Source organism: Myripristis murdjan, chromosome 12 (genome assembly GCF_902150065.1).
Source record: "Myripristis murdjan chromosome 12, fMyrMur1.1, whole genome shotgun sequence".
Classification (NCBI taxonomy): domain Eukaryota; kingdom Metazoa; phylum Chordata; class Actinopteri; order Holocentriformes; family Holocentridae; genus Myripristis; species Myripristis murdjan.
Genome location: NC_043991.1, coordinates 27,041,930 through 27,064,282, shown reverse-complemented (window position 1 = coordinate 27,064,282; position 22,353 = coordinate 27,041,930). Strand labels below are relative to the sequence as shown.

Below are 22,353 nucleotides of genomic sequence, written 5' to 3'. Positions count from 1 at the left end.
CTGACCAGGTGGGCGCGGTACCGGCCGGTGCCGCGGCCGGCCTGCCTGATGCCGACCGGTGGATTTTTTATTCAAACAAGATTTTGTCCATATAAAAAATAGCCTATTTTTCCAAAAAAGGGTCTTGAAAAAGAGAGGTCGTCTTAAAATCAGGGTCGTCTTTTATGCGGATCAATATGGTAGTCTAGAAAACTGGTGATTTTTTTTTTTTTTTTTTTTTTTTTTTGGAGGGCGCTCATGTGCCCCCAAGTAGATTGTGCCCTGGGCGGTTGCCCACATTGCCCATAGCAAAAACCGTCCCTGGTGGACAAAACCATTATGGTGTGTAGGCACTGTGGCACGCGAAATTAGAAGGTATCATGCCTTAAATTGCACTTTAAGTTGTTTTTATATAATTTAAAATTTTAATTAAACATTGGATGGACATTTTTTTTTTTTTTTTTTTTTGCTGATCCGAAAAATGATCCGATCCGTGACTCAAAACCGTGATATGATCTGATCCGTGAGTTTTTTGATCCGTTGCACCCCTAATAACCAGACTGAGATCTTGGCAAAAAGAAATGACTGATCTATGGGGATCAATGCAATTTAACTTTCTTCTATGAAATTAATGTTTCTAGAAAGGATGAAAAAGACGAGTCAAGAGATGGACTGACAAGCACCTAGGTGTGCTGTAGGTGCACCTACAGTACACCTGCAGCATGTTTAACTCTATACCCCTGTACCTTTTTGTGTGCCTTGGCCTGCTCATCCACATACTTCTGCACCTCTTTTATAAGTTCCTGCAGCTTTCTCACAAGCTCCAGGTGACAGCTGGCCAGCTTCTCTGTGGAGCTCTTAAACACATCCCACACTGGAGCAAATGTCCTGGGACACGAGAGGAGAGACAGGAGCAACTCAAAGACAAGGACGGGGCAAAACATTCACATGAACATGAAGTCATACTGCACCTGTCTGCAGAGAGTTGTTTACACTTACCCGAGCTGAGAAAAATTACCAGCTGACTTGGCAAGTTTGGTCATTGACCTGGCATAGGCCTCCTCAATAGTGCTCCTGAAACAGAACAAAAATCGAACACACATGCTGATAATTGGATAAATCATTTAAACTGATCATCAACACAAGTTCAGACAATACCAAATCAATAATAGAATACTGACTTTATTTATATCAACAAAACCATAACAATTCTGCCCTCAAATGCCCTGATATTGTCAAGTATGACAAAGTTTCTCCCAACTAGGTTACAGCTCAAATAGGCGTCATATCACATCTGAAGTTTCCAGTGAAAAACAGCCATTTAACATTTGCAACATAAATGATTGAACACATGCGTGGTTTATCTCGTAATTCTTCATAAACCTCATGTTAAAGCGGAGAGAATATTCAAGTTACTGTCTGCATCCCCCATTTCTCTCGAGTTCCCTTTTCATCCAAGATTTTTGTTGTGAAGTGACATTTGACCAGCCTTTCTGTGCAGTCACATCACAGGAACATGCTCATCCAAGTCATCACTCACACAGACACACACACACACACAAGCAAATAAATCCATACGTCATGCCAACACACACTGATAGACATATTCACATGAGCATACAGACATTACATAAACACTTGGGCTGTACAATTCATTGAAATATTGTTGAAATTGCATTAAGTATAAGTGCAATATCTAAATCACAGGAGCTGCAATTTTTTTTTTAATAAATGTAATGTGTGACATCATAACTGAGGTATTGTGTGCCGCAGAGATGCTGTGGCCCACAATTTTTTTTCCAACATAAAAATGAAAAGAAAAAAAACAAACAATAAAATCACAGCCAAGTATTTTTAATATCTTTTTCAAGGAAAAGGAAGATTATGATGCCCAAAAAAATAAGCATTTAAACTAAAATTGGGAATCCTATCACAATCAAAAAATCTGCCAAAATAACTGCAATATGATTTTTTTTTTTTTTTTAATCATACTGGTCAGCCCTAATGAACACACAAATTAACACATGCATCACAAGCCAGGACACCTGAACGCAGTAGTAAACATGCACATAAACAACAACAACAACACCAAAGATGGTCAAAAGATAGAAATTCATACATTCCTACTACCACCATGTGTTTGAACTGTGAAGTACAGAGTTTGGGTTTCAAGTTATCACACTGTAATTACTTCTAGTACTAATTTGTCCTTCATCAAAATTATACAAAGGCACTATTTGTGTTCCTAAACCAGTAAAGGCCAACTGCGGACACACAACTTTCACAGAGAAGGTTAGTATTCCTCAGAGAATAAAGACTCACCAGGTGCAGAAATACACACTCAGCCTTGAAGACACATATCCCTTCTCACTTCAAGTTCAGCCATTCAAACTGTATACAAACACAATCCTCCTTCATAAACAACGTTGACCTCCTGTTTCTTGCTGTATTTGCAGTCTAAGTGGTTGCAGTTTTTGTAGTTGTACTCAGCAGCTAAGGGCCAGCTACTGTACAAGGCTGGTCCTCAACACACAGCAGAGATGTGCTAGGATTACATAACAGGGAGTGCACAAAACTGTGCTCCCCATTAGAGGGTGCCATGGTGCAATTTTTATGAGAGAGCTAAGCATTAGACTTCCCCGTCAAAAGATATTGACAGTGTGAACTCAAAGCCCAAGTGAGCATGGAGGCCTCCAATGTCATTAAGCTACCCTTAATCAATGTAAGTAACCCTGGTACACCAAACGTTTACCCTGCTGCCTGTCTTCCTGTACACTGAACTGCTGCTCTGTTTGAATACGCGTAGCAGAATGTTAGTATTTTAAAGGAAGGAAAAACCCTAAGGGTAATTTATTACAACATAAAAATGTGAATGAACAGCTTAAGCAACAAACAGGGCACTGTCATTCGCAAGCAACACAAAAAAGGTGCATTTCAGTTTGGTGTAATTCTTGTAAAAGCCCCATTACCACCAGTCCTTTTGGAACCAGTGCAGTGATATGGATGTGGTGCTCTGTATAATTTTTAAAAAGCTTAAAGTCGTGTTTTTAATGTTTTTTTTTTTTTTATTTATTTCATTTCCTGTGCCATGGCATTTAAACAGTAAACCTCTAAAAACCACAGAATGAGAAGTTGTTTTCTTTAAGGCCGTGTTGGTACAAGATAACCTTCATCAAAGCAACTTGTTCCTCATTCAGTGGAAAATTGTGGAAAAGTAGTATTGACAGGATATTTTGTCTAATCATTTCCCCATCAAAGTGTCTGTTTAAGTGACTGAACGTGACGGCACGAGCAGTGGAATTCACTGCTGAATTCCAGTGGAGGACCTCCTAACCTGTGGGAGGTTAAAAAAATACACTTTTCATAGAGTGAAACTCATCTTTATGGAGCGGGAGGAATTTGAGAAGCAGCCATTATTATGGTATTATGCTGCAGAGACTGCAGGTAAGTAACATAATGCCAGTTTAGGGGCGGATTCAAATCGCTGTCCCATTAGAGACGATAAAGGGAAGTAAAGTTTCCAAAGCATGACGTTCTCAGTCATGCAATTTTGTTCATAACGTTGCACTTACAGATTAATTGTGTTAACAGATTCCCACGCTGAAAACGGAAATGAGAACAAACCCAAACAGTTTGCGAACATCTGTAGTGACCAGGCAAATTGAGAGGGCATACTGGTATTAGCCTCAGCTTTGCATTTTGGATGGTATTACAAGCTAAAGCTGAGAGTCCCTTGAGATCACATTTACATAAAAGACAAACAAGACATCTGCTGTACAACTACACACATGTTGACTGAACCTGTTTCCCCATTTTGTTTTATATGGGCCAACACCTCAGCAGAGTGAGACTGGCTGCTGTCAGACTCCTGTTTCTTACCTTTCTCTGATGAAATCTGTTAGCTCCTTGGAGGAGATTTGGCCATGCTTCATGTTGTGGTAGAGAACATCAAATCCATTGTTTTTTTCTCCCTACACGTCAAAGAAATGAAAAGACGAAGAACACAAGCAGATCAGTCACTGGAGCATGCAGCAGGTCCAACAAACAAATATATCTAATTTCATGGCCTTGCTTTACCATGAAGGCCTTGTCTAAAAGCAGCATTCTCATTGATTGCATGGTTTCCAGCTGCATCTGCAGCAGCTTCTGGTCTACCATAGTCATCCTGGCCATGGTTCTAAGCTTAGACCGCTAAATATGCTCAGTACCGTGCTAGACTGGTCTGCGCTCTGACATCGAGTTTGACGTTAAAGATGGCAGTCTGTTTGTGTTGCAGTAACCATGCCACTCCATCACAGTGTCTGGTTGCACTGATGCTTTAAAAATGCATTCACTACTACTCAATAATTCATACGAAACAAACATGTACTGGTCAGTCCGTTAACGTTCACGTTAAGAAACAAAATCAAACACAAATCAATGACAATAAACAACTTTTTTGTAGACATATGGTGATACCGGTCATTCTATCAATCAAATTAGATATGGGCTTTGTAGGAATACATTTCACACTACTAAATAATTTATATAACTTCCTGCTGAGTGCAGAAGCACTGAGTTACTGAGTTCCTCACAAAACATATGAACACGCTAAGTTAATGCACTAGAAATACTAAATGCAAAGACTAATAAAGAAGTGCAAACCAAAAACTAATATAAGTTACATCATCAATGAGTCAGAGAGCTTGAAAAATCTTCTGTTTCCTGAATTTAACCGTTTTATAGACCTCAGATGACCCTTGCTAGAACGGCTTTTTTCAATGTGCTGGGTTTGTGTAAAAGATAAGAGGTTTATCTTGCTGAAAAATATATCATTATTATGACCCAGGGTAAATAATGGCACAGATGAGTACAGGCCATATCTTAAAAAAAAAAAAAATAAAATAAAATAAAATAAAATAAAATAAAATAAATCAATATTAGGGCCGCACGATACAGACAAAATTAAATACCTTGACATTTATGCTAAATATCTCAATAGCAATACAAGATGACTATGGGTTCACACTTATTTAAAATTTTAAGTGTAGCAATTTGATCTTCAAAAAAAAAAAAAAAAAAAAAAAACCTGCATAATAATACCAAATGGACATAGAAAATGCAGTTACTTCTTTAAGCATTTTATTGATCAGAACAGACCAACCAGTGTCGTAGACTGACCCTGACCATTAATTTGATATTGTCTATATCATTGCCTTTTGAGATATTAATGAGGCATATTCATATCTAGATAACAATAATATAGCAATGTATCATTCAGCCCTAACGCATGTTACTGCTTCTTTAAGCTAAGATGTCCTCACTGCTGAAAGATGAATCTAAGGGCGTTTCCACATCAAACGAGATAGGTGTGAAAGCTCTCTAAGACTAAAGTTTAGCAGCACCACAGCTGAACTCAGTGTACTAGATTACAGCATTAGTCCTACCAGCAGAGTTAGAACCAGTTATTGTTCTGACTCTGCTAAATCTGTTACTAAATCTGTTAAAATATATTTGATGTGCTGCACATTTTGTTCCTCTCCAGTGTGGAAGGTCTTGAATGTCTAATGCCTAATCACAACTTCAAGAGATGAGCAGGCTTTCAGCAAAAATTTCGGTATGACAAGAAGCACCTCTGTCATTAAATGGACTGCAATCAAAAGCAGTTCATCGACATTGTTGTCTGATAGTGTGCCAGCTTCAGTTTGACTCAACCCGTGACCATCACAGATATTTCCTCATTCCTGAAGCACGCCACAGTCAGCAATTTGGTGTACACATTATCGGTGCTACTATGCAGTGAAAGAGCAGCTTTAACATGGGGTTTGACCTCGTTGTTCCAAATGCACGCGGATCAAAGGTCGGTAAATTTGTACCAAAATGAAACATGGGCTAGCTCCAATACGGCTGTATTTACAGAGCAAACAGACACACAGGGAAAGGAAAGCATCCTCGTGTAGGCCACATCTTATTGACCTATATTTTACTCCAGTGAGCAGACCACTGAGATGTGCTTCCTGTTTGAACAAGACAACTATAAAAAAACATTTCAGCCTCTGTGCTATAAACATACAGTGGCCCTGCCTGCACCAAGCAGCATGAAGCGCAAACCGTTTCATGCATCAGATATCAAGCGCGGAACCAAACTGCACAGCCACTGTAACCAGCTGCTATGATCCTGTGAAACACAAGGTGAGAAACACAATAATGACAACGGCCGATTAGCTTACAAAACAGGGAAGTGATAAGAATGAGAGAAAGCACAGCTTCAGACTGAGCTCAACAGTGACAGGAAGAAACCCCATTCTGTTTGACTAATGTGCTTGCGTGGAATGCGATATCAAAGAATACAAAAGAAAAATAAAAACAAACACGGGAAACAGTCCAGCGTGATTTTTTTTTTTCTTGTTTAATGTTTTCCTCAGGTTACAATGCTAGAGCTCCCTGCAAGAATACACGCACCGTCAGGGCAGCAAATAATATAATATCAAATATTTGATTCTGAAAAAAATGCTCTCGTCTAATCTTACAAAGCAGTAGGCTAAGATTAAAGTGTGAAGCCTTGAACAAACCTAAAATGGCTTAGGTTTATAAGTGAACTATAAATCCCCATATTAGTCCATGGACCAGTTTGGGAATGTACAACCGCCTGTGCGTGTGCAACACCAGTGAGAGGTGATACCGCAGTGCCGCACAGTTTCTCAAAGCCCTCATTCGGAGACTCATTGACAAGCCAACGTAAGGGGTGATTAATATTCCAGCCACACATTGTGAAATTCAGACGCACTCATTGCACTTGGATTTAGAATGAGGGGTTTTTAACCCTGTGCCCCACCCCTGACAGTGAAAGATACCATGCTGAGAGGCTGGCACGCTCATGTCAATCAGTTCTTTTGCATGGAACAGCACACTAAGCCGCTGAGAGCGGGCTTTCTAAGAACTAATCGGGCTCAAAAAAGGAAAGAGCGTGAAAGGTGTGTCCACTGCTCGAAATGTAATCTGTGCCAATATTAGCGGCGATATCAACAGAATCCAGCACTAATGTATGTTAAATCCTGGCTGAGGGCCTTTACTACTCCGGTGTGACCCACAAAAAGTAGAAAAGAAGTTGTCTTTTACACTGTTTGCTTTGAATGAAAAAAAAAGAAGAAATGGCCCCAAAACTAGACAGTTTACGTAATGGCTGAACGTGCTCTAATGCTCATGTTGGGAACAGTGGTTTCACTCACTCAAACCCAGGGAGTGTGCCAGATGGGCAGCCTTACTGTTAGCTGCTCTCATTGACTCTGGAAAGCTCTCATTCACACAGCTCGTGGCTCTGCATTAAAACACACTGAAATTATATATGCCAAAAACATTATATATGCCAAAAATTCACGTGTATACGTTTATTCACGCTAAAACAATTTTAAAAAACTATTTCTAGCCTTGCCGTGCTGAAGTTCTGTTCTGATTGAGAAACAATGAGGATTCAAAGATATGATTGTTGATGTGAACATGCTCTGAGCATGAGTGAGCCAGCTTCGACACTACATTGAGACACTCTTAAGATATTTTTCCCTCCTCTCATTGTTTAGTCCTGATTCACTTTTTGGGAAATCACTACACAGACTCCTAATGAGCAGACAGTGAAGGGGGGTAAAATTCATAGTGTTGTATTGAAAGTAGTGATGCATGATAATTTTTTGCCCAAGTCTGATATGCTGATATATGCAGATATTTTCTTTTCCCACCGAGTTGCAACGAGCATCGAGTCTCTCCTGTAGTGGAACTGACATATTATTTTGACTCATCTTACTGACAGATGCAGACATAAAATAAAAAGATTTTCAAAATGTACACATTCATTGGGCAAACTAAGTAAATTTCTTCAACTTGAGTAATGTAAAATATGCCATATTTATTTTAGATAATTTTTTTCCAACCAAAACTGTTAGATTCATCCTTCTTGGAGGAATCTACAGGCAATATCGGCAGAAGCTTTCATTTTGGGCCATGCTGATATTTCAGTGTAAAGCCTTTATCAGCCCATAACGATGACGTGCCGATATTATCATGCATCCCTAATCGAAAGGCTCCGGTGAATTTCTATGTTATACATCCACAGCCAGAAAAACTCAGCCAAGATTGCTTTAAAGTATTTACTGCATTCTGCACATGCAGAGCAAGAACGTGTGTAATTGGCAGGTATCTTACACGTGCAAGAATTTGTCACCTATGGCTGACACCCTCAATCTGAAATACCACTTTAAAGGATAGGGAGTGCTCCTGCTAGTCATGTGACATCTGTCTGGCAGAAGGGTAGGAATTCATACTCTCGGTTATAGCACGACATCGCTTTCCATATCCTGTGTGTGGGGAGTCGATTGTTGCCTGACAGCCAGCTATGCCAGCCGTGGCAGTGAGAGAGGTCTAGCTTTCTCTCAGTATTATACTGTGCCATTCTTCTAATAACAAAGACAACTGTGTTTATCTTACAGTTATCTTTAATTTGACGTGCCCACAGTTTCAGTCAGCAATAAGATGCGGTGTGTGATTTAGCCTATAGATAGATAGATAGATAGATAGATAGATAAATAGATAGATATACTTTATTGATCCCAACCAGGGAAATTCTGGTGTTCCAGCAGCAACAGTAGAAACATACAATAAAGTTAACTAAAAAAAGAATAAAGGCTAAAAATATACAATAGAGACTATAAGACTAAAGACTCAAAAAATACAATAAGGGCTAACCTAAGGAAAGGAGATACGAGATGTGAAAATATACATATGGAATGAGTATGACAATATACAGATGGCGCTGAAGTATATGCATGATTGTATAGATTGTATAGATAAGGAGAGTTAGTATGAAACCAGGAGACTAAGAACCAAGTGGCAGAACCTGAACGCCCGGGACTGGGACAAGGAACTAACCGCCTTGATTCAGCCTCTTAAGGAATCCACTTCCCCTCCAGTCTGAAAAACAGTGTGAGTGTATATTAACTTAGGCTGTAATATACAGATATAGGAGGTAATCCGTGACTTTTTTTAATTTCTCTGACAAACTAATTTGCTCACCAACACTTTGTGTGCCATGCAGTCTGTTTGCTTTGACTTCTATTTGTTTTTTGTGGCCAATAATGCCAAATAATACTTAACAAGTAGCTATGTCCTAAATTGTGCAATGTCACTGTGTCATGACTTAGAAGGCTGAGACATAATTTATAATACTGTAAAAACAAAGTTTGCCTAAATGAAACACTATGGCATGCGATATTCAAAACAAGTACAATTCAAAAACAAACCTAAAGAAAAAAAATTACTCTTAGAGTTGCTGACCAATTAAAACCTGACTTGTCATGCCTGCCAAAGTCATTGACTTGGTATGTAGTATATATATTCATCATATAACAGTGCAAAATGTACTATAGGTATGGACTAAGTATGCTTTAGGAAGCCTGGGCCCTATAATTTATCTGTGCCCACTCAAACAGGACAAAGTCAGGTTGGATTAAGAGTGTCTCTGTCTAAGTCGGACTGGAAGAGAAGTTGGAATTCTCATTTCCGGGTTGACTGACTCTTAGTGACTGTTTAACCAAAAGCAGTGGGGTAGAAAAAAAAAAAAGAAAAAAAGTCTGCCGGCACTGCACACTTTCACTGAGGCGTTTAGCATTAAGGGCAGCTTAACAAGTCTCCCTCTCCCCAGACAGCGTGTAAATGGTGGCCTGGTGTAGCCTGCAGACCCAGGAGCCCTGAGCACTCAGGGGGTAGACAGCCGGATGACATCAGAGTGTCTGCCTCGGGTCATGTGACCAGGAGAAGTCTGGGAGCAGTGCACTGAGCTGTCACAACTCATCAGACCAGCAACAACACACACAGGGTATGTGTGTGGCAACGCACACACAGACGCGGCTTGGTTGTGGTGTAAACCTAAGTGAAGAAAGAACTTGACCAATATGTGTGTGTGTGTGTGTGTGTGTGTGTGTGCTGCTTGAGGAAGCAACATCAAATACACGGCAATAGGATAAACACCATAACAGGCCACTGTCTCATGGCTTATGACCGCCACAATTTAACCCTGTCTAAATACAGTGCACATGTAGGAATTTAAGAGAGCTAAAATACAAGGTGTAAGAGACAGCATCCACAATTCTGTGAGAAAAATCCACAGCGGGGCAAGATTTCTGCTTCTGCAAATCAAATGTCAGTGTTGACCAAAACCTTTTCACCCCAGATACCAAGGATCACTGAAGAGACTCCTCTGGTTCTCATGGCTCTTTGCTGTAACCACACAACCACACACTGACTCAAAACAAAAACTGAGAGCATGGTGGGCTCGGCCTCCAAACACCAAGATGGAAAATGATATATGTCTCGGTGACCTTGTTATTTGAGACTCCGCTTAGAGAAAGGAAGCAACTGAGAGAGAAGAAGCTAATATTCTCCGTCTATCATTGCAATTGCCGCCTGATTTTGCTTTAGTAGAACAATACGCACTTCTAACTAACCAGTTAACCATAACTTGTATGAATTTGACAGTATAACTTGCACAGTCTGTAGTGTGGGAACATATTCGACCACACACACTTCCAGACAGCAGGCAGAGAGAGGCTGTCCTGGGGCTGTTGGCTGTATCAACATTGTTTGCTTATCTCACTGCCATCTTATTTTCCCATGAGATGCTGAATGGTGACAGACTCTACATGAAACTCCGGCTCATCACAGATTCATTCATGACAGTCTGGTAGACATGCATGTGTTGCCTAGCACTGTGATTAACCTGACATACCAATCTGACTGAGTCATTTAAGTGCATGTAGGAACAGTTATATTACGTACACAGCCATATGATCTGAATACTAGCGTCTGCAAGCCACAGCAGAAAAGGCAACTTTTACATATTTAAAGAAAAAGAGAAACATTCCTCTGAAGATGTACAAAAGAAATCTAGTGAGTGGAAATGTTGCAGCGACCCATCGAGTGATGCAGCCTTGACAGAAAAACAGCACAGGCTCTTGATTCCTAAGCCACTTGTTTTTTCAGCTGAGGGGAGATGCTCTCCACATCAGAGACTGAAGCTAACGATACCGCCAAGGAAAAAGGAGCACCAAAATGTTTCAAAAATACCAGAGTGTGGGAGATAGGGAAAATAAATGTATGTATATATGTGTGTGTGTGTGTGTGTGTGTGTGTGTGTGTGTGTGTGTGTGGTATATGTGCACTCACATGTGCTTTAGGCCAGAAAACTGAATATTTAACAGCTCACTGTGTGTGTTTATCTTTCTGTTTGTTAATGTGATGATTTGTAACTTAGGTCAGGGGAGAAAGGGATGCATCTCCAAATGCCAAGTGTGTGTGTGTGCGTGCGCCCTGCATGTTAATTACACAGCTGATCTATGCCATCACTGGATTCTCTTGTGTCTCATTGCGGGGCACAAAGGGCAGATTGAGGGGACAGGAGTGTCTTGGCTTGGCTTTAGTTAATAATGAAACGATCGTGGCGTGTTCTTTATAAAATGGCTTTTGAGTCCGACAGGTTCACTTTAAAGCCTTACTTCTTCCACTGAAGAGTACACTTCCTGTGTGTCACCTCCCAACCAAGTTCATCTTATCATCTTTCTCTCTGGCAGAGCTTCCCTAAGGGCTTCACCGAGAATAAATGAAGTGATTTACAAACAGAACGACATAGAATACCAAGGTAAAGAAAGGTGTCAAGCAGGGCTGTCGATGTTATATCCATATCATAACACAAGACTAGATACTGGTTTGGATATCATAATATCCAATAGTGATATAGCATAAGTCTATTCCTGGTTTTAAACACTGCATTACAGTAAAGGGTTGCAATTTGATGAACGTATTAGACGGTTTTAGCTCAAAATTATTTATGCGATTATGCTTTGTCATCACATGCACATTACCAATGATTGCTTATCCAAAATCTCACGGAGGAAATTTTGGTGAAAGCACAAATAGTTAGCCTAAACAATATGGTCACATTATGAATATCAAGGTATTAGTACAGCATATCATCCCGCCCTAGACTGTCTACATTAAAAAAAAAAAGACCTATTATTATTGTAATTATTGTTGTTGTTGCAACGCATGGACATTTGTTTACCTACAAGAGGCTATCCATGCCTTTATTACTGATACAGCCTATAGGTTACATGTGTTGGCAGCATGCAGGCTAAGGCAAACTCAGGCTCACGTTTCTGGGAGTGGTAAGTACACTTGATAATTGATAAATAACAAAGCAAAGCACTCATTAACTAGTATGTGACCAGTATGTGCTGTCACTTCCTCGGTGATTCCATTTCTGTATGGCAGCTCTCCAAACCTGCCTGGTCCCACAGGAGAGAGAAAAGCTGGTCTCAGCCAGAGGTGTCAGCATGTTTAACTATTCAACTTATAAGCCTGTAATAATCTAAAACACAATGCATTCTTCGGTGTGTGCGTGGTGCAGCTAGTAGTGTAAGATACCTATTTAAGATATACAGGGCACAAATTATGGAACAATAGCCTATAATCTAGGCCTAATGTGCAGGGATGACAGTAAAGAGTTGGTCTCATTTTTTGCTAAGGCTGACGCGGTGATTTTATTGTCTTGCAGTAAGAAACAAAGCAAGAAAAACGAAGAAAGCGGACTGATATATCGATGGTTAGATGTAACAAGTGAGGACGGAATTCATACTATGCAGACCTGACTTCTTTTCAACCTGCTACATGGTAGCCACGTCAAATATAATCTTGGGGAAAATGAAGTCTGTGCGGTTAACAGTGACACGCCGCGCACAGGCAAACACTGTTTTAGACACTACAGCTTCAGCCGTGAAACTACATTTGACTGTCCGACGGTATCTGGGTGAATTTGGCTTTTAAAAACTGCTCTCTAACTTACTAAACATCTGGTCTCTCACTGAAACTTTGTTACGGAAGAAAACGACGCGTACGGCCCAGAGCCAAGATTGACAGCCGCAGCGGCCAATCGCTTTTAAGGAAACGGCCATAAACATTCCAAGTCAGGTTCTAGCGGCCAATTAGAAGAGGAGGGGCGGATTCCTTGAGCTCTCAAGTTAGTTGGGTTTACAGAGGCCCAATCCCCGGGGTGGCAAAATAGTAATCGCCGAGGAAAATTTACGACGGGCATGGGGTTGCCGAGTGAATAACTCTGGCGGGCAGCGGGAGAACGCGGTTTTCAATGGAGCTAGCCAATGAACCGGGCGGCTACCCCCATAAAAAACTGAACAATTGTTGATTCCTGACTGACATGCACCATGATAGGGAGGAAATATCAGCCGGACAATAATAAGGGAATAGCGCCGGTGTAAACAAATTCAATAAAAAACACCACTTACCCAGAAATTCTCCAGGAAGTAAGGCGTTATCATCTTGCTTTGTTCCTGTTCGCCGCGGCGGTGAAATTTGTTGCAAGGCGACTTCTATACGCGTAATTGCTCCGCCGTCCTCCCCCCGTTTCTGTTGTATCTGCCTTCTCCCCGTTTTCCTCCTCTCCCCTTTCTTCTCCCTTCCCACCCCAGACTCCACCTCCGCTCGGCTGGTTCACGTTTGTCCCCGCTTACAAATTCAGAGTGAGCTTGTTGGGAGAAACAGCGCTCCCCATGGCGGAGCGGCAGCGACGGAGAGCGGCAGGGCCAAGTGCCGCCTTCACGTAGTCCTCCAAAGCTCGTACGTTACAGGCGTGATGGTTTGAAGTAGGGCATTGTCAAAGGTGGAAGTAATTACATTTACTGACTTTTCTGTGATTGAGAGGCTTTTTTGTGTACTTGTCTTGTTGTTTAAGTCGGTTATTTCCCTTTTGCTTAAGGACACTGTTGCTTGAGTTTTACACTTCACTACAATTTAAATCGCGTCCATAATAGAGAGCAAATGATCAATGACAGATTGTAGGACCTTTCACAATAAAAGCTCGGTCAGCAAAGATGAGAACAGGAATCTTGTTTTTCCAATTTTCCAGTGAAAGGTGCGCGATGAAAAATCAGATTGAAGTGCGGACCATTTAGATTAACTGGAATAACTGGAAAAGGGGGGAATATTATCATTAAGTTGAGAACCATGTAGACATTTGTCAGTTGAGTCTACAGGATCCTCACTTCAATCAACCCTCAGCACTTTTGCACAATGCACCCTGACACAGTTATTCCCAGATGTAATCTTTTGCAATCAACTCTAAAAGGATGGGAGTGCAAACTAGGCTCTCCTAATTTGAAATTCCATTAAAAGAAAGCCAGATTTTTCTTCTCATCTCTGCAGATTTACAGTGAACAGATCCACAGTTTGTTAAACTATGCAATCCATTTTTTTTTTTTTACTTGAAACTTAAGTGTTTCAGTGTAGCTAAGAACAATACTTCTGCAAAAATGTACTCAAGCAAAAGCAAAAGTGCTGATTTAAAAACACAACCAAAAAAAAGTACAAAAAGTACACAAAAAGCTACTCAACATGCAGCCACATGAGTAAATGTAATCGGTTACTTCCACCCGTGCTTTCAATAAGCCTCATTAAGTAAGTAAGAAAAAAGTAACACTGACCTGCTCTGTGCTGTAGTGGCTGAGTAAAAAAAGAGAAAAATGCAGGGAAAAAGTGGAACCAAAAATCTTTATCAATCTAAAACAGTTTTGCTATCAGTTGTTTTCCACCATCTCTGCCCCTGAAGGCCTCATCTTAACAAGTCCATTATCTAAGTTTTCCAGACGTCTTTTCTCGGCTTGCTGGGTCGTGCATATGTGCTCAACTGTGAAATGATATTTCCGACAAGATAGGAGCATTTGAAAGCAGCATAAGGGATGGTTCATAATTGGTTTGCTTGGGAAGCATTTAATTATACTTTTAGGCAGACAGGCCTTTTTGTTTTTGTTTGTGTGTAGGGCGTAAAACAAGCTGAGACTTCACCAGCTGACTGAGTGCCAACTAAACCACAACACAAACCTGTTACAGCATGTGCAACATTTTGTTTTGCAACATTAATGTATTTTGCACGGTTACATGCAAAATACATTGTAAATTGAGTAACTCTTACTGCTTCTGATTTGTCTAGTCTCTATTTGTGCGAGTCAGGCTGCCTCTAGAAAGTGAAAATGTAACCAAGTGACAGATCACTTTCATGGCTTTAGCCTCGCCAACCACGACGAAAAACAAAATCAAAGCTTGAGTTGTACTGATGTGGTTGATGCTGCCAGGCTCCTGCAGATTCTGCAGAGACTCCACCAGCTGGCCTCGGTTTCTGTAACTTTTCCATTAAACCTGCAGCAGTTTGAGTTTTTATTTCAAATGTTGGCACTATTACGTTGCTTTGTGCTTCTTTTTGGACTGCCAAACCCAAAGAAGCCAACAGTGAGGTTAACCATCTGCGGGTCCACAGAAACCAGCAGTAACTGAGGATGCAATGCCTGCAGAAAGCCAGTTGTAGCTTACACACTTGTTTTCTGAAGATTAGGCTCCAAGAACAAACTTCAGTAGAAAAACACAGTGATTAAATAAAGATATCTGAAACTTTTCCACTCATTAAGGTCCATCCTTACACCAAAACCCACCTCACTTTCTGTTTGTTAACTGCCTTCCAGGTTCAGTCAAAAGTAGAATTTAATGCATTTTCATCTTAGTATGTGATGTTATCATGCTTTTTTTTTTTTTTTTTTTACACTAACTTATAAATAGAACCTGGCTGATGGTAGAACCTGTTTTATTATCAGGTCCAGTCAACTAAGCTGTTTCTGTGTTCTCAAACACCTTTAGAAATCACTGTCCTGAATCAAATCTTTCATCTCATTCAAAACATGGCTTTTTTCAGAAAGGTGACCTTTGTTGCTTCATTTACATGTCCTCCCACCCCACCCGTTCCCCCCAACAAAGATTATTGCATGGTCTATTTAGGACAGTGTCTTTCATATCTTCTGAGAATCACCTTGAATGTGGTCCATCACATCAAGCTTCAGATGTTGGAAAATTATCTAAAGGACATTTGATAATCACGCAGTTGAGCCGTTTCATTACATAATGTGACACTGTCTGCGAGGCCAAATGTGACACTAAAGCAGATTACCCTGGTGGAGTGACATCATTAGACTGAGGTTGTGAAGTTGTGAAGGACATTAAGGCCAGAAAGCGGCTATGAGAATTGGTAGAGATGCCATTCAGCATCCATGTTTTGGGTGCTAGCTACCAAACATTTCTCCCTCTCTCCTGTATCTCCATATAAGCTGGGGGGGGGGGGGGGGGGGGGGGGGGATACAAAACAGAGTCTCATATTAGTGTAAACAATTTATTCTGACAATGTACAGTTTCAAGCAATGGTAACCAGTCACACCCACTACATCATCTTACAAATATTGTTACAAAATTACTACAGTACAATATAGACTCTTTGCATGATCCAAAATATTTGGTGGCCCCATTAGTATTACTTCTTTAAAATTCAGCAGCTTATAAAAAAATGGAGGAAAAAAAAAATCAAACCATGTCTATCAAAATGATGTTTTTTTTTCTTCTTCTAATAATAGCGAAAATGATGAAGGCAGAAAGTCTAATCAAGTTTCAAGACTAAATGGAAATCAGAGTACAGGAGGAGTCGTTTGTCTACACATTCCATTGTATTGGTGGATGCTTTAGAAAAGACAAATTTTCAATAAAGCTTCATAGAAATGTTCAAAATATCAGTCAAACTTCAATTTGGAAACATTGTTATTCATTTATACCAAGCTGTCAACCTATTAATGCTTTTTTTCTCCTTTTACTTCAAATATATATCTATTGCAAAACACCAACAGAACCTCTTAAAGTAGTTGCTCTCAAGGCATTGTGTACACTGGACTATACATCTACTAAAATTTGCTTACAATCACACTTGACAAAAAATACATAAAATATGTGCAAGTTACCATTTCCAATTGATTCTCCTCCTCTGCCTTATAATCCTGTGTATGTAATTACAGCATCACATTTGTGAACTAGCAGCGTTGCACACACATAAAAACACTAATGTCAATTAACAACACCCACTGATACCCATTTCCGGTTATGAAGCAGGAGAGGTTTGCTATTCTCATCCGTTAAAAGAGATGGAAAAAGGCATACATATGGAAAAAAGATCAACAAATTGGGACAACATTAAACAAAGACGACCTGAGGTTACTAAAACACATATTCAAGTAGTGAAACAACTACAATGTATAGCAGCAGTCAATTCAGAGATACAGCACAGTAATGGTGATTGTTTCATTCTGTGTTTAGGCTTACGCTTTTCCAAATAAAGGATGACAGGGCTGTGTATTAAAAAAACCCCGTCGAGCTACAACTCTTAAGTTTTTTTTTTTTTTTTTGCACGCCGAACATCTGGAATGTGACACAGACAAAATCATTTCAACTTCAGGACACAAAATGATGTGGCACAAACAAGCGCATGTGCACGCACACATGCCTCTGTATTCCATGATGCATTATATCCAGTATTCACCACTTTCAACTTCAAATGTTTATTTTGCTTAGATCTGATAAGAAAACTACACTATTCATAACATGAAATATCTCAGATTAATAAGACTTGTCATTTGTACAATCTAGCAACCTAACTGTATTAAGATACTTATTGCATTATGTGAGGAAAGTCTAACAGCAATACTTTGTTAATGGTTGGTGTTAACATTAAGCTCATATTGCCTCAGGATGTGGCTACAACATTAATTTAGTACATTTGCAATTTAAATAAGTGCATGGTATGTGCATTTTAAGGGGTTAAATACTATAATTATTACTCTGGCCAGCAGAGGAAAGATGATGTGTTTAGGCATTTAGAAGAAAAAAAAACTTGCTACCACTCCACCTCATCATGGAATACATTCAGGCTATCTGTGACTTTATACACTTCAACACTTAAAAATACATAAGAACAGAGCAAAGCAAAACAAACTAAAACCAGAACATTGTTGCAGTTTCACAGTATTTTAAAACAACACATACAGGGTAAAAGTCGGGGAGAACGCTCCAGCAGGTTTGAGTGAAGTTCAGAAAAGAAATCCCAGTGTCGCTATGTAAATCTTTAACTTTAAAGTGTAATTGAAGCCCCCCTCCCCCATGATCCCCTTCCCAAAATATATTGGGCTGTGAGGGGCCACCAACATGCAAGGGATCAAGCATTCAAGTACCCCACGAAACACAATCACTCCAAAACATTACAGTCATCCTCAAGATCATGCTTTTAGCACAAAAAGCGAAACAACCAGTAACAAAACCTCAGTACATTGAAAAAGAAACATATTTAACATTGATTCGATGTTTTGTATGGTTCCGACAGCCAAAGTCACAAACATCACCAAAGACAGGATTTGTCTCGTATAGTCCAGGGAAAAAATAAAATTAAAAAGAAAAAAGGATGACGTCTACACAGGATGCTAACCTGCGCACTATTCCCCCAGCTTTACTCAGACAATATAAAGCCTTGTCAGCATCTGGAGCATTGATATGCTTGCTGATGAATGTCGGTGCATTCACAGCACATTACCAAATTTAGAGATTCACTCCAGAGCCACAAACTGATCTGCACGCGCCTCGCCCGTCTTTAAGAGTCACAGCCAAGACGTTACGTATTGCCTGATTTCTGTTTGTATACCCAGTCATGCTACAAAACAGTTGACCACTGTAATTTTCTGGTTGAGGACCAAGACAAATTAAAGTGATTTTTAAACTACAAGGTCTAAGAAGAACCTCATCTCAGGGCAATGACAGCTATCAAATGCAACACACATCACTAATGTTCTACAGCTTCCCACTTTAATGCAAGCATGCTACCTATTCCCAGACAAGTTGCTCTTAATTAAAACAAAATCTTGTGCTCTCCAGCGACGCTGAAAAGCCTTTGCCCTGCCTAAGAATATGAACACTTCACATCACTGGAAGTATGTGACTGATACCTATAAAGATGACAAGGTAGTCTTTTTGTGATATGTAGCATGGCAATGTATTTTCTCCAAGGTCAGATCCAATATAATGTATTATCACCAGCTCCTATGCCTTAGCTAAAAGCTAGCCTTGAATCTGAAGACAAAAATATCTCATATTGGGCCTAGCTCCTCATTTTCCATGCTATGTCCTGATTTTAGAACCATCTGTTACTTCCCTGGTAGAATTCAATCCTAATTTATCTCATCTGGAGTATCGCCTGACATAAAGTGATTAAAATGCATGTCTTCTATTAAGACAATTTCTTGCAATAACCTTTCTGTATGAGTAAACTCAAAATTTTACCTCTTCATTTGTCTTCATTTCCTGTTTCAATTTCCTCTCAGTAGCTCAGGTGAGAGCAAATCACATTTTTTGTAATACAAAACAAAAGGAAAGAGAAAAAAAGAAAAACATATATAATTTGTGATCCAGATGTTAAGTGATTAAAATAATTTTTCCTCCCATGATAAGATTGTTCCGCCAGTCCCTTCCCCCCGGCCTGTGCATGGGGGCATCGAGCGCTGTGGCTACCATCTCCCTCCCACCCCGTCCACAAGGTCAGGGAGGGGTCCACACCCCGTCCCTCCCCCCGGCTGGCAGACCCTTCCCCGCAGTAAAGGGTAACATGTTCCCTGGGTAAAAGAGGTTCCCTATATTGTCTCCCATAGTGAGTGACCTGTGTGGAGAAGAAGAGGTAGGTATTATTCTTACATCTTACCAATCAGCTTTTCAATTTTGGTGCATTTTCTACATCTGGACATTTCCTCAGTTCTCTGGACAAGCAAACGATAACAGAGGAAACTGACCCCAACAAAGAGGCCCGTTGCCATGGAAACAATTACACCCCATAAAAGGTTGCCAGCCGTTCCTTGAGAGGCATGGGGAACTGATCTGAGAAGCGCCTCCAGTTCTCCTCTCCCACCTGGTCCTTAAACCCATGAAGGATCTGAAATCAAACACCATCAGAAGTTCATACCAAGTTCAAACCAAACACTGAAACTATTTTAGCTTCACTAGTTTCATTAGTTTAGTAACTAATTTAATTGTATTTAAAGTATTGTTACTAACTGCACTCAATTATATAATAGTTTTTTTTTTCCATTAATGTTTAACTTGTTGTTTATACTGTGGTACTGGGTTCTAGTAATCCACCTTTTATGCATAAAAGACAACTAAAAACAACAAAAATAAGTTCTGTATGCCATCAATGAGTAATTCTAAGTCTTTACCTTGTAGAACATGTCACGTAGATCATCCTTTGGATTTACCCAGGAGGCCACTGCATCACAGAAGAATATGAAATCCTGGAAGAAAAGGAAGGAGTTGAGGCAAGACAGGGCTTCAGTCATGTCAAGCTTCAGGGCAGCTGATGGGATGAAAGCCTTTCTGCTGGAGCTCACCTGCACTACACCTCCAGGATTTACACTGATCATAGTGCAAATGCCTCGGAAAGCAGAGTCTTTCTCCTCATTGTCTCTTATATTTCGAAGAGAGGTGCACCTGTAAACATGGACGACCGAATTTATCACCAAACATGTCAGAAGCTACTTTGAAACAGTTTTAGAATAACACCACATTGATTTAAACTTGTATTATCTACTCTCATATAAAAATAGCACAATTCTTAGTATATATGAGGCAACAAACTACACATACTGTATGTATTTATTAGAAAGATCAATGTTTGTGACAAATTAATAAATATAGTCATGCCAAAACAATGAACTTGCATTGTTAATGCAAATACTTTTCAATAGGCAGTTTAGGTTTTTACATATTATCAATATTTAGTCTATTTTGATAGTAGATAAGCATCATACTACAAATAATCATTCTTGTGGGGAGAAAATGATCTTTTTCATATGGCCTAGGACAGTAGCAACGCAAACATGCACATCAAACATTAAAATAAAACAAACCTTCAAAGAAACATTTTCACTTAGGTGTTTATCATATGACTAATTTCTGTGTGCTTATAATAACTTCACTTAGGCTTTGCCTATGAAAAATGTATTCAGGAAAACCTCATCTATAGCACCATGAAGATAAAATTACTTGTTTATTTATTTTTTTTTGTAAGATTGACTAGAGAAGGTTTAGGGTGATTCTGGGACAGGCACATGCAGCTGGAGAACTACTAAATGAGAAGGGGATTTGGGAATGCTCTTTTGCAGCAAAGATTGCTCCCTTTCTCTTTTGTTGAACCAGCAGGCATGTGACAATCTGATCCCATGCACCTTTTAGGTTGTTAGCGACAATTAACAATGACAAAAACTGGAAATTAAACAAATTAATGTATAATACATGAAGGTGCTACTGAGGCAAAACAAATCACAAGTAGGACCTAAAAGAGGACAGGGGTTAGTCACATGGTTGGCAATGATAACAAACTGATTCATAAAGGAAAAAAAACAAAACAAAACCAACAGAAACGACTTCTTTTGAGAGGGAAAGTGAGGAGTGAGAGAAGACAGCGACAGAGGAGAAAAGAGAGTAACAGCAGACAGACAAGAAGATAAGAAAAAAGCGTAGAGAAAATGAATAAAAAAAAAGATTGAATAATACACACCAGGGTCTTATAAACTGCTGTAGCATGGGTGCCACCTCTTGAGGACAAACGTAACCAAGACGACCAATTGTTATTGCTAAGGTAACGCAATCACGGTTATACACCACCAAACGCCAACCAAGACATGAGCAATGAGGAGGGGAGGAGAAAAATAAAGAAAAAACAAACAACTCAGAAACATAAATCAACAGAATCTGTGTATGATAATAAACAGAAGATTTCACTAGTGTTGATTATTACTGCCCCCTAAGTAATGGGGAGGAATGTAAAATATGACACCCTAAAAAACAAACAACACGTTTAAGGGAGAACACTTTGACAAGACATCAATATCAAAAGGCAAACAATGGCATCCCACTTTCAAAAATCATATGGATTAAACTCAACCTCTATGCAAGTCTGTTTTAAAAAATGTTGAAATGTATCAGCTTGGATTAAAATGTAGGCCTCAGAGTAAGACAAAAGCAGGTGTGTTTGAGCGGCCTAAACATTAACAGCTCAATTGGGCTTTCAGATATTTCTCCCTTAAACTCACAGAGGTTAATTTTCAATAAGAAACAGAAATGTTTTTTTTTTCTTTTGAAAAGAAATGACAGATTACTCCAAGCCAACTACATGGAGGGAGACTAGTATCCAGCACAGCAGGTTCTTATGAGGCAGAGAAGGAGGGAGGACCTAAGTTTAAGAGACACAAAACTATGCAACATTCTCATTAACAAACAGGCATTTATGAACAGTCCAATGACACATGCAGAAAGCAGATGGTAGGCTCATTAGAAATACAGTTCAGTGCAGGATCAGCTGATCAGAGGCAAACTGATGGTGGCGCCATGGACTATGATTATTTGCTGCGACCCCCATCTTGATCTGTGGCATTACATAAG

General features: G+C 39.7%; 2 protein-coding genes across 3 annotated transcripts in view; both read right to left on the bottom strand.

Annotated features, from left to right (window-relative positions):
* The window catches only part of fcho2 (FCH and mu domain containing endocytic adaptor 2), a 44,828-nt gene extending 31,334 nt beyond the window's left edge, over positions 1–13,494 (bottom strand). Inside the window, exons 1-4 of one of the 2 annotated variants that reach the window (XM_030064779.1) lie at positions 13,302–13,494; positions 3,859–3,950; positions 979–1,053; positions 726–867 (exon numbers count right to left, since the gene is read on the bottom strand). In XM_030064779.1, the coding sequence (XP_029920639.1) occupies positions 726–867; positions 979–1,053; positions 3,859–3,950; positions 13,302–13,334 (342 nt within the window). In that variant the 5' untranslated portion in view covers positions 13,335–13,494. The remainder of the gene's footprint in view (positions 1–725; positions 868–978; positions 1,054–3,858; positions 3,951–13,301) is intronic. The other variant, XM_030064780.1, reaches the window with a different exon arrangement.
* A 2,717-nt stretch (positions 13,495–16,211) lies between these two features.
* Positions 16,212–22,353, bottom strand: part of tnpo1 (transportin 1) — a 34,782-nt gene continuing 28,640 nt past the window's right edge. The window contains exons 21-25 of the mRNA XM_030064778.1: positions 21,470–21,545; positions 20,301–20,400; positions 20,130–20,204; positions 19,707–19,846; positions 16,212–19,576 (exon numbers count right to left, since the gene is read on the bottom strand). Coding sequence (XP_029920638.1) covers positions 19,739–19,846; positions 20,130–20,204; positions 20,301–20,400; positions 21,470–21,545 — 359 coding nt within the window. The 3' untranslated portion in view covers positions 16,212–19,576; positions 19,707–19,738. The remainder of the gene's footprint in view (positions 19,577–19,706; positions 19,847–20,129; positions 20,205–20,300; positions 20,401–21,469; positions 21,546–22,353) is intronic.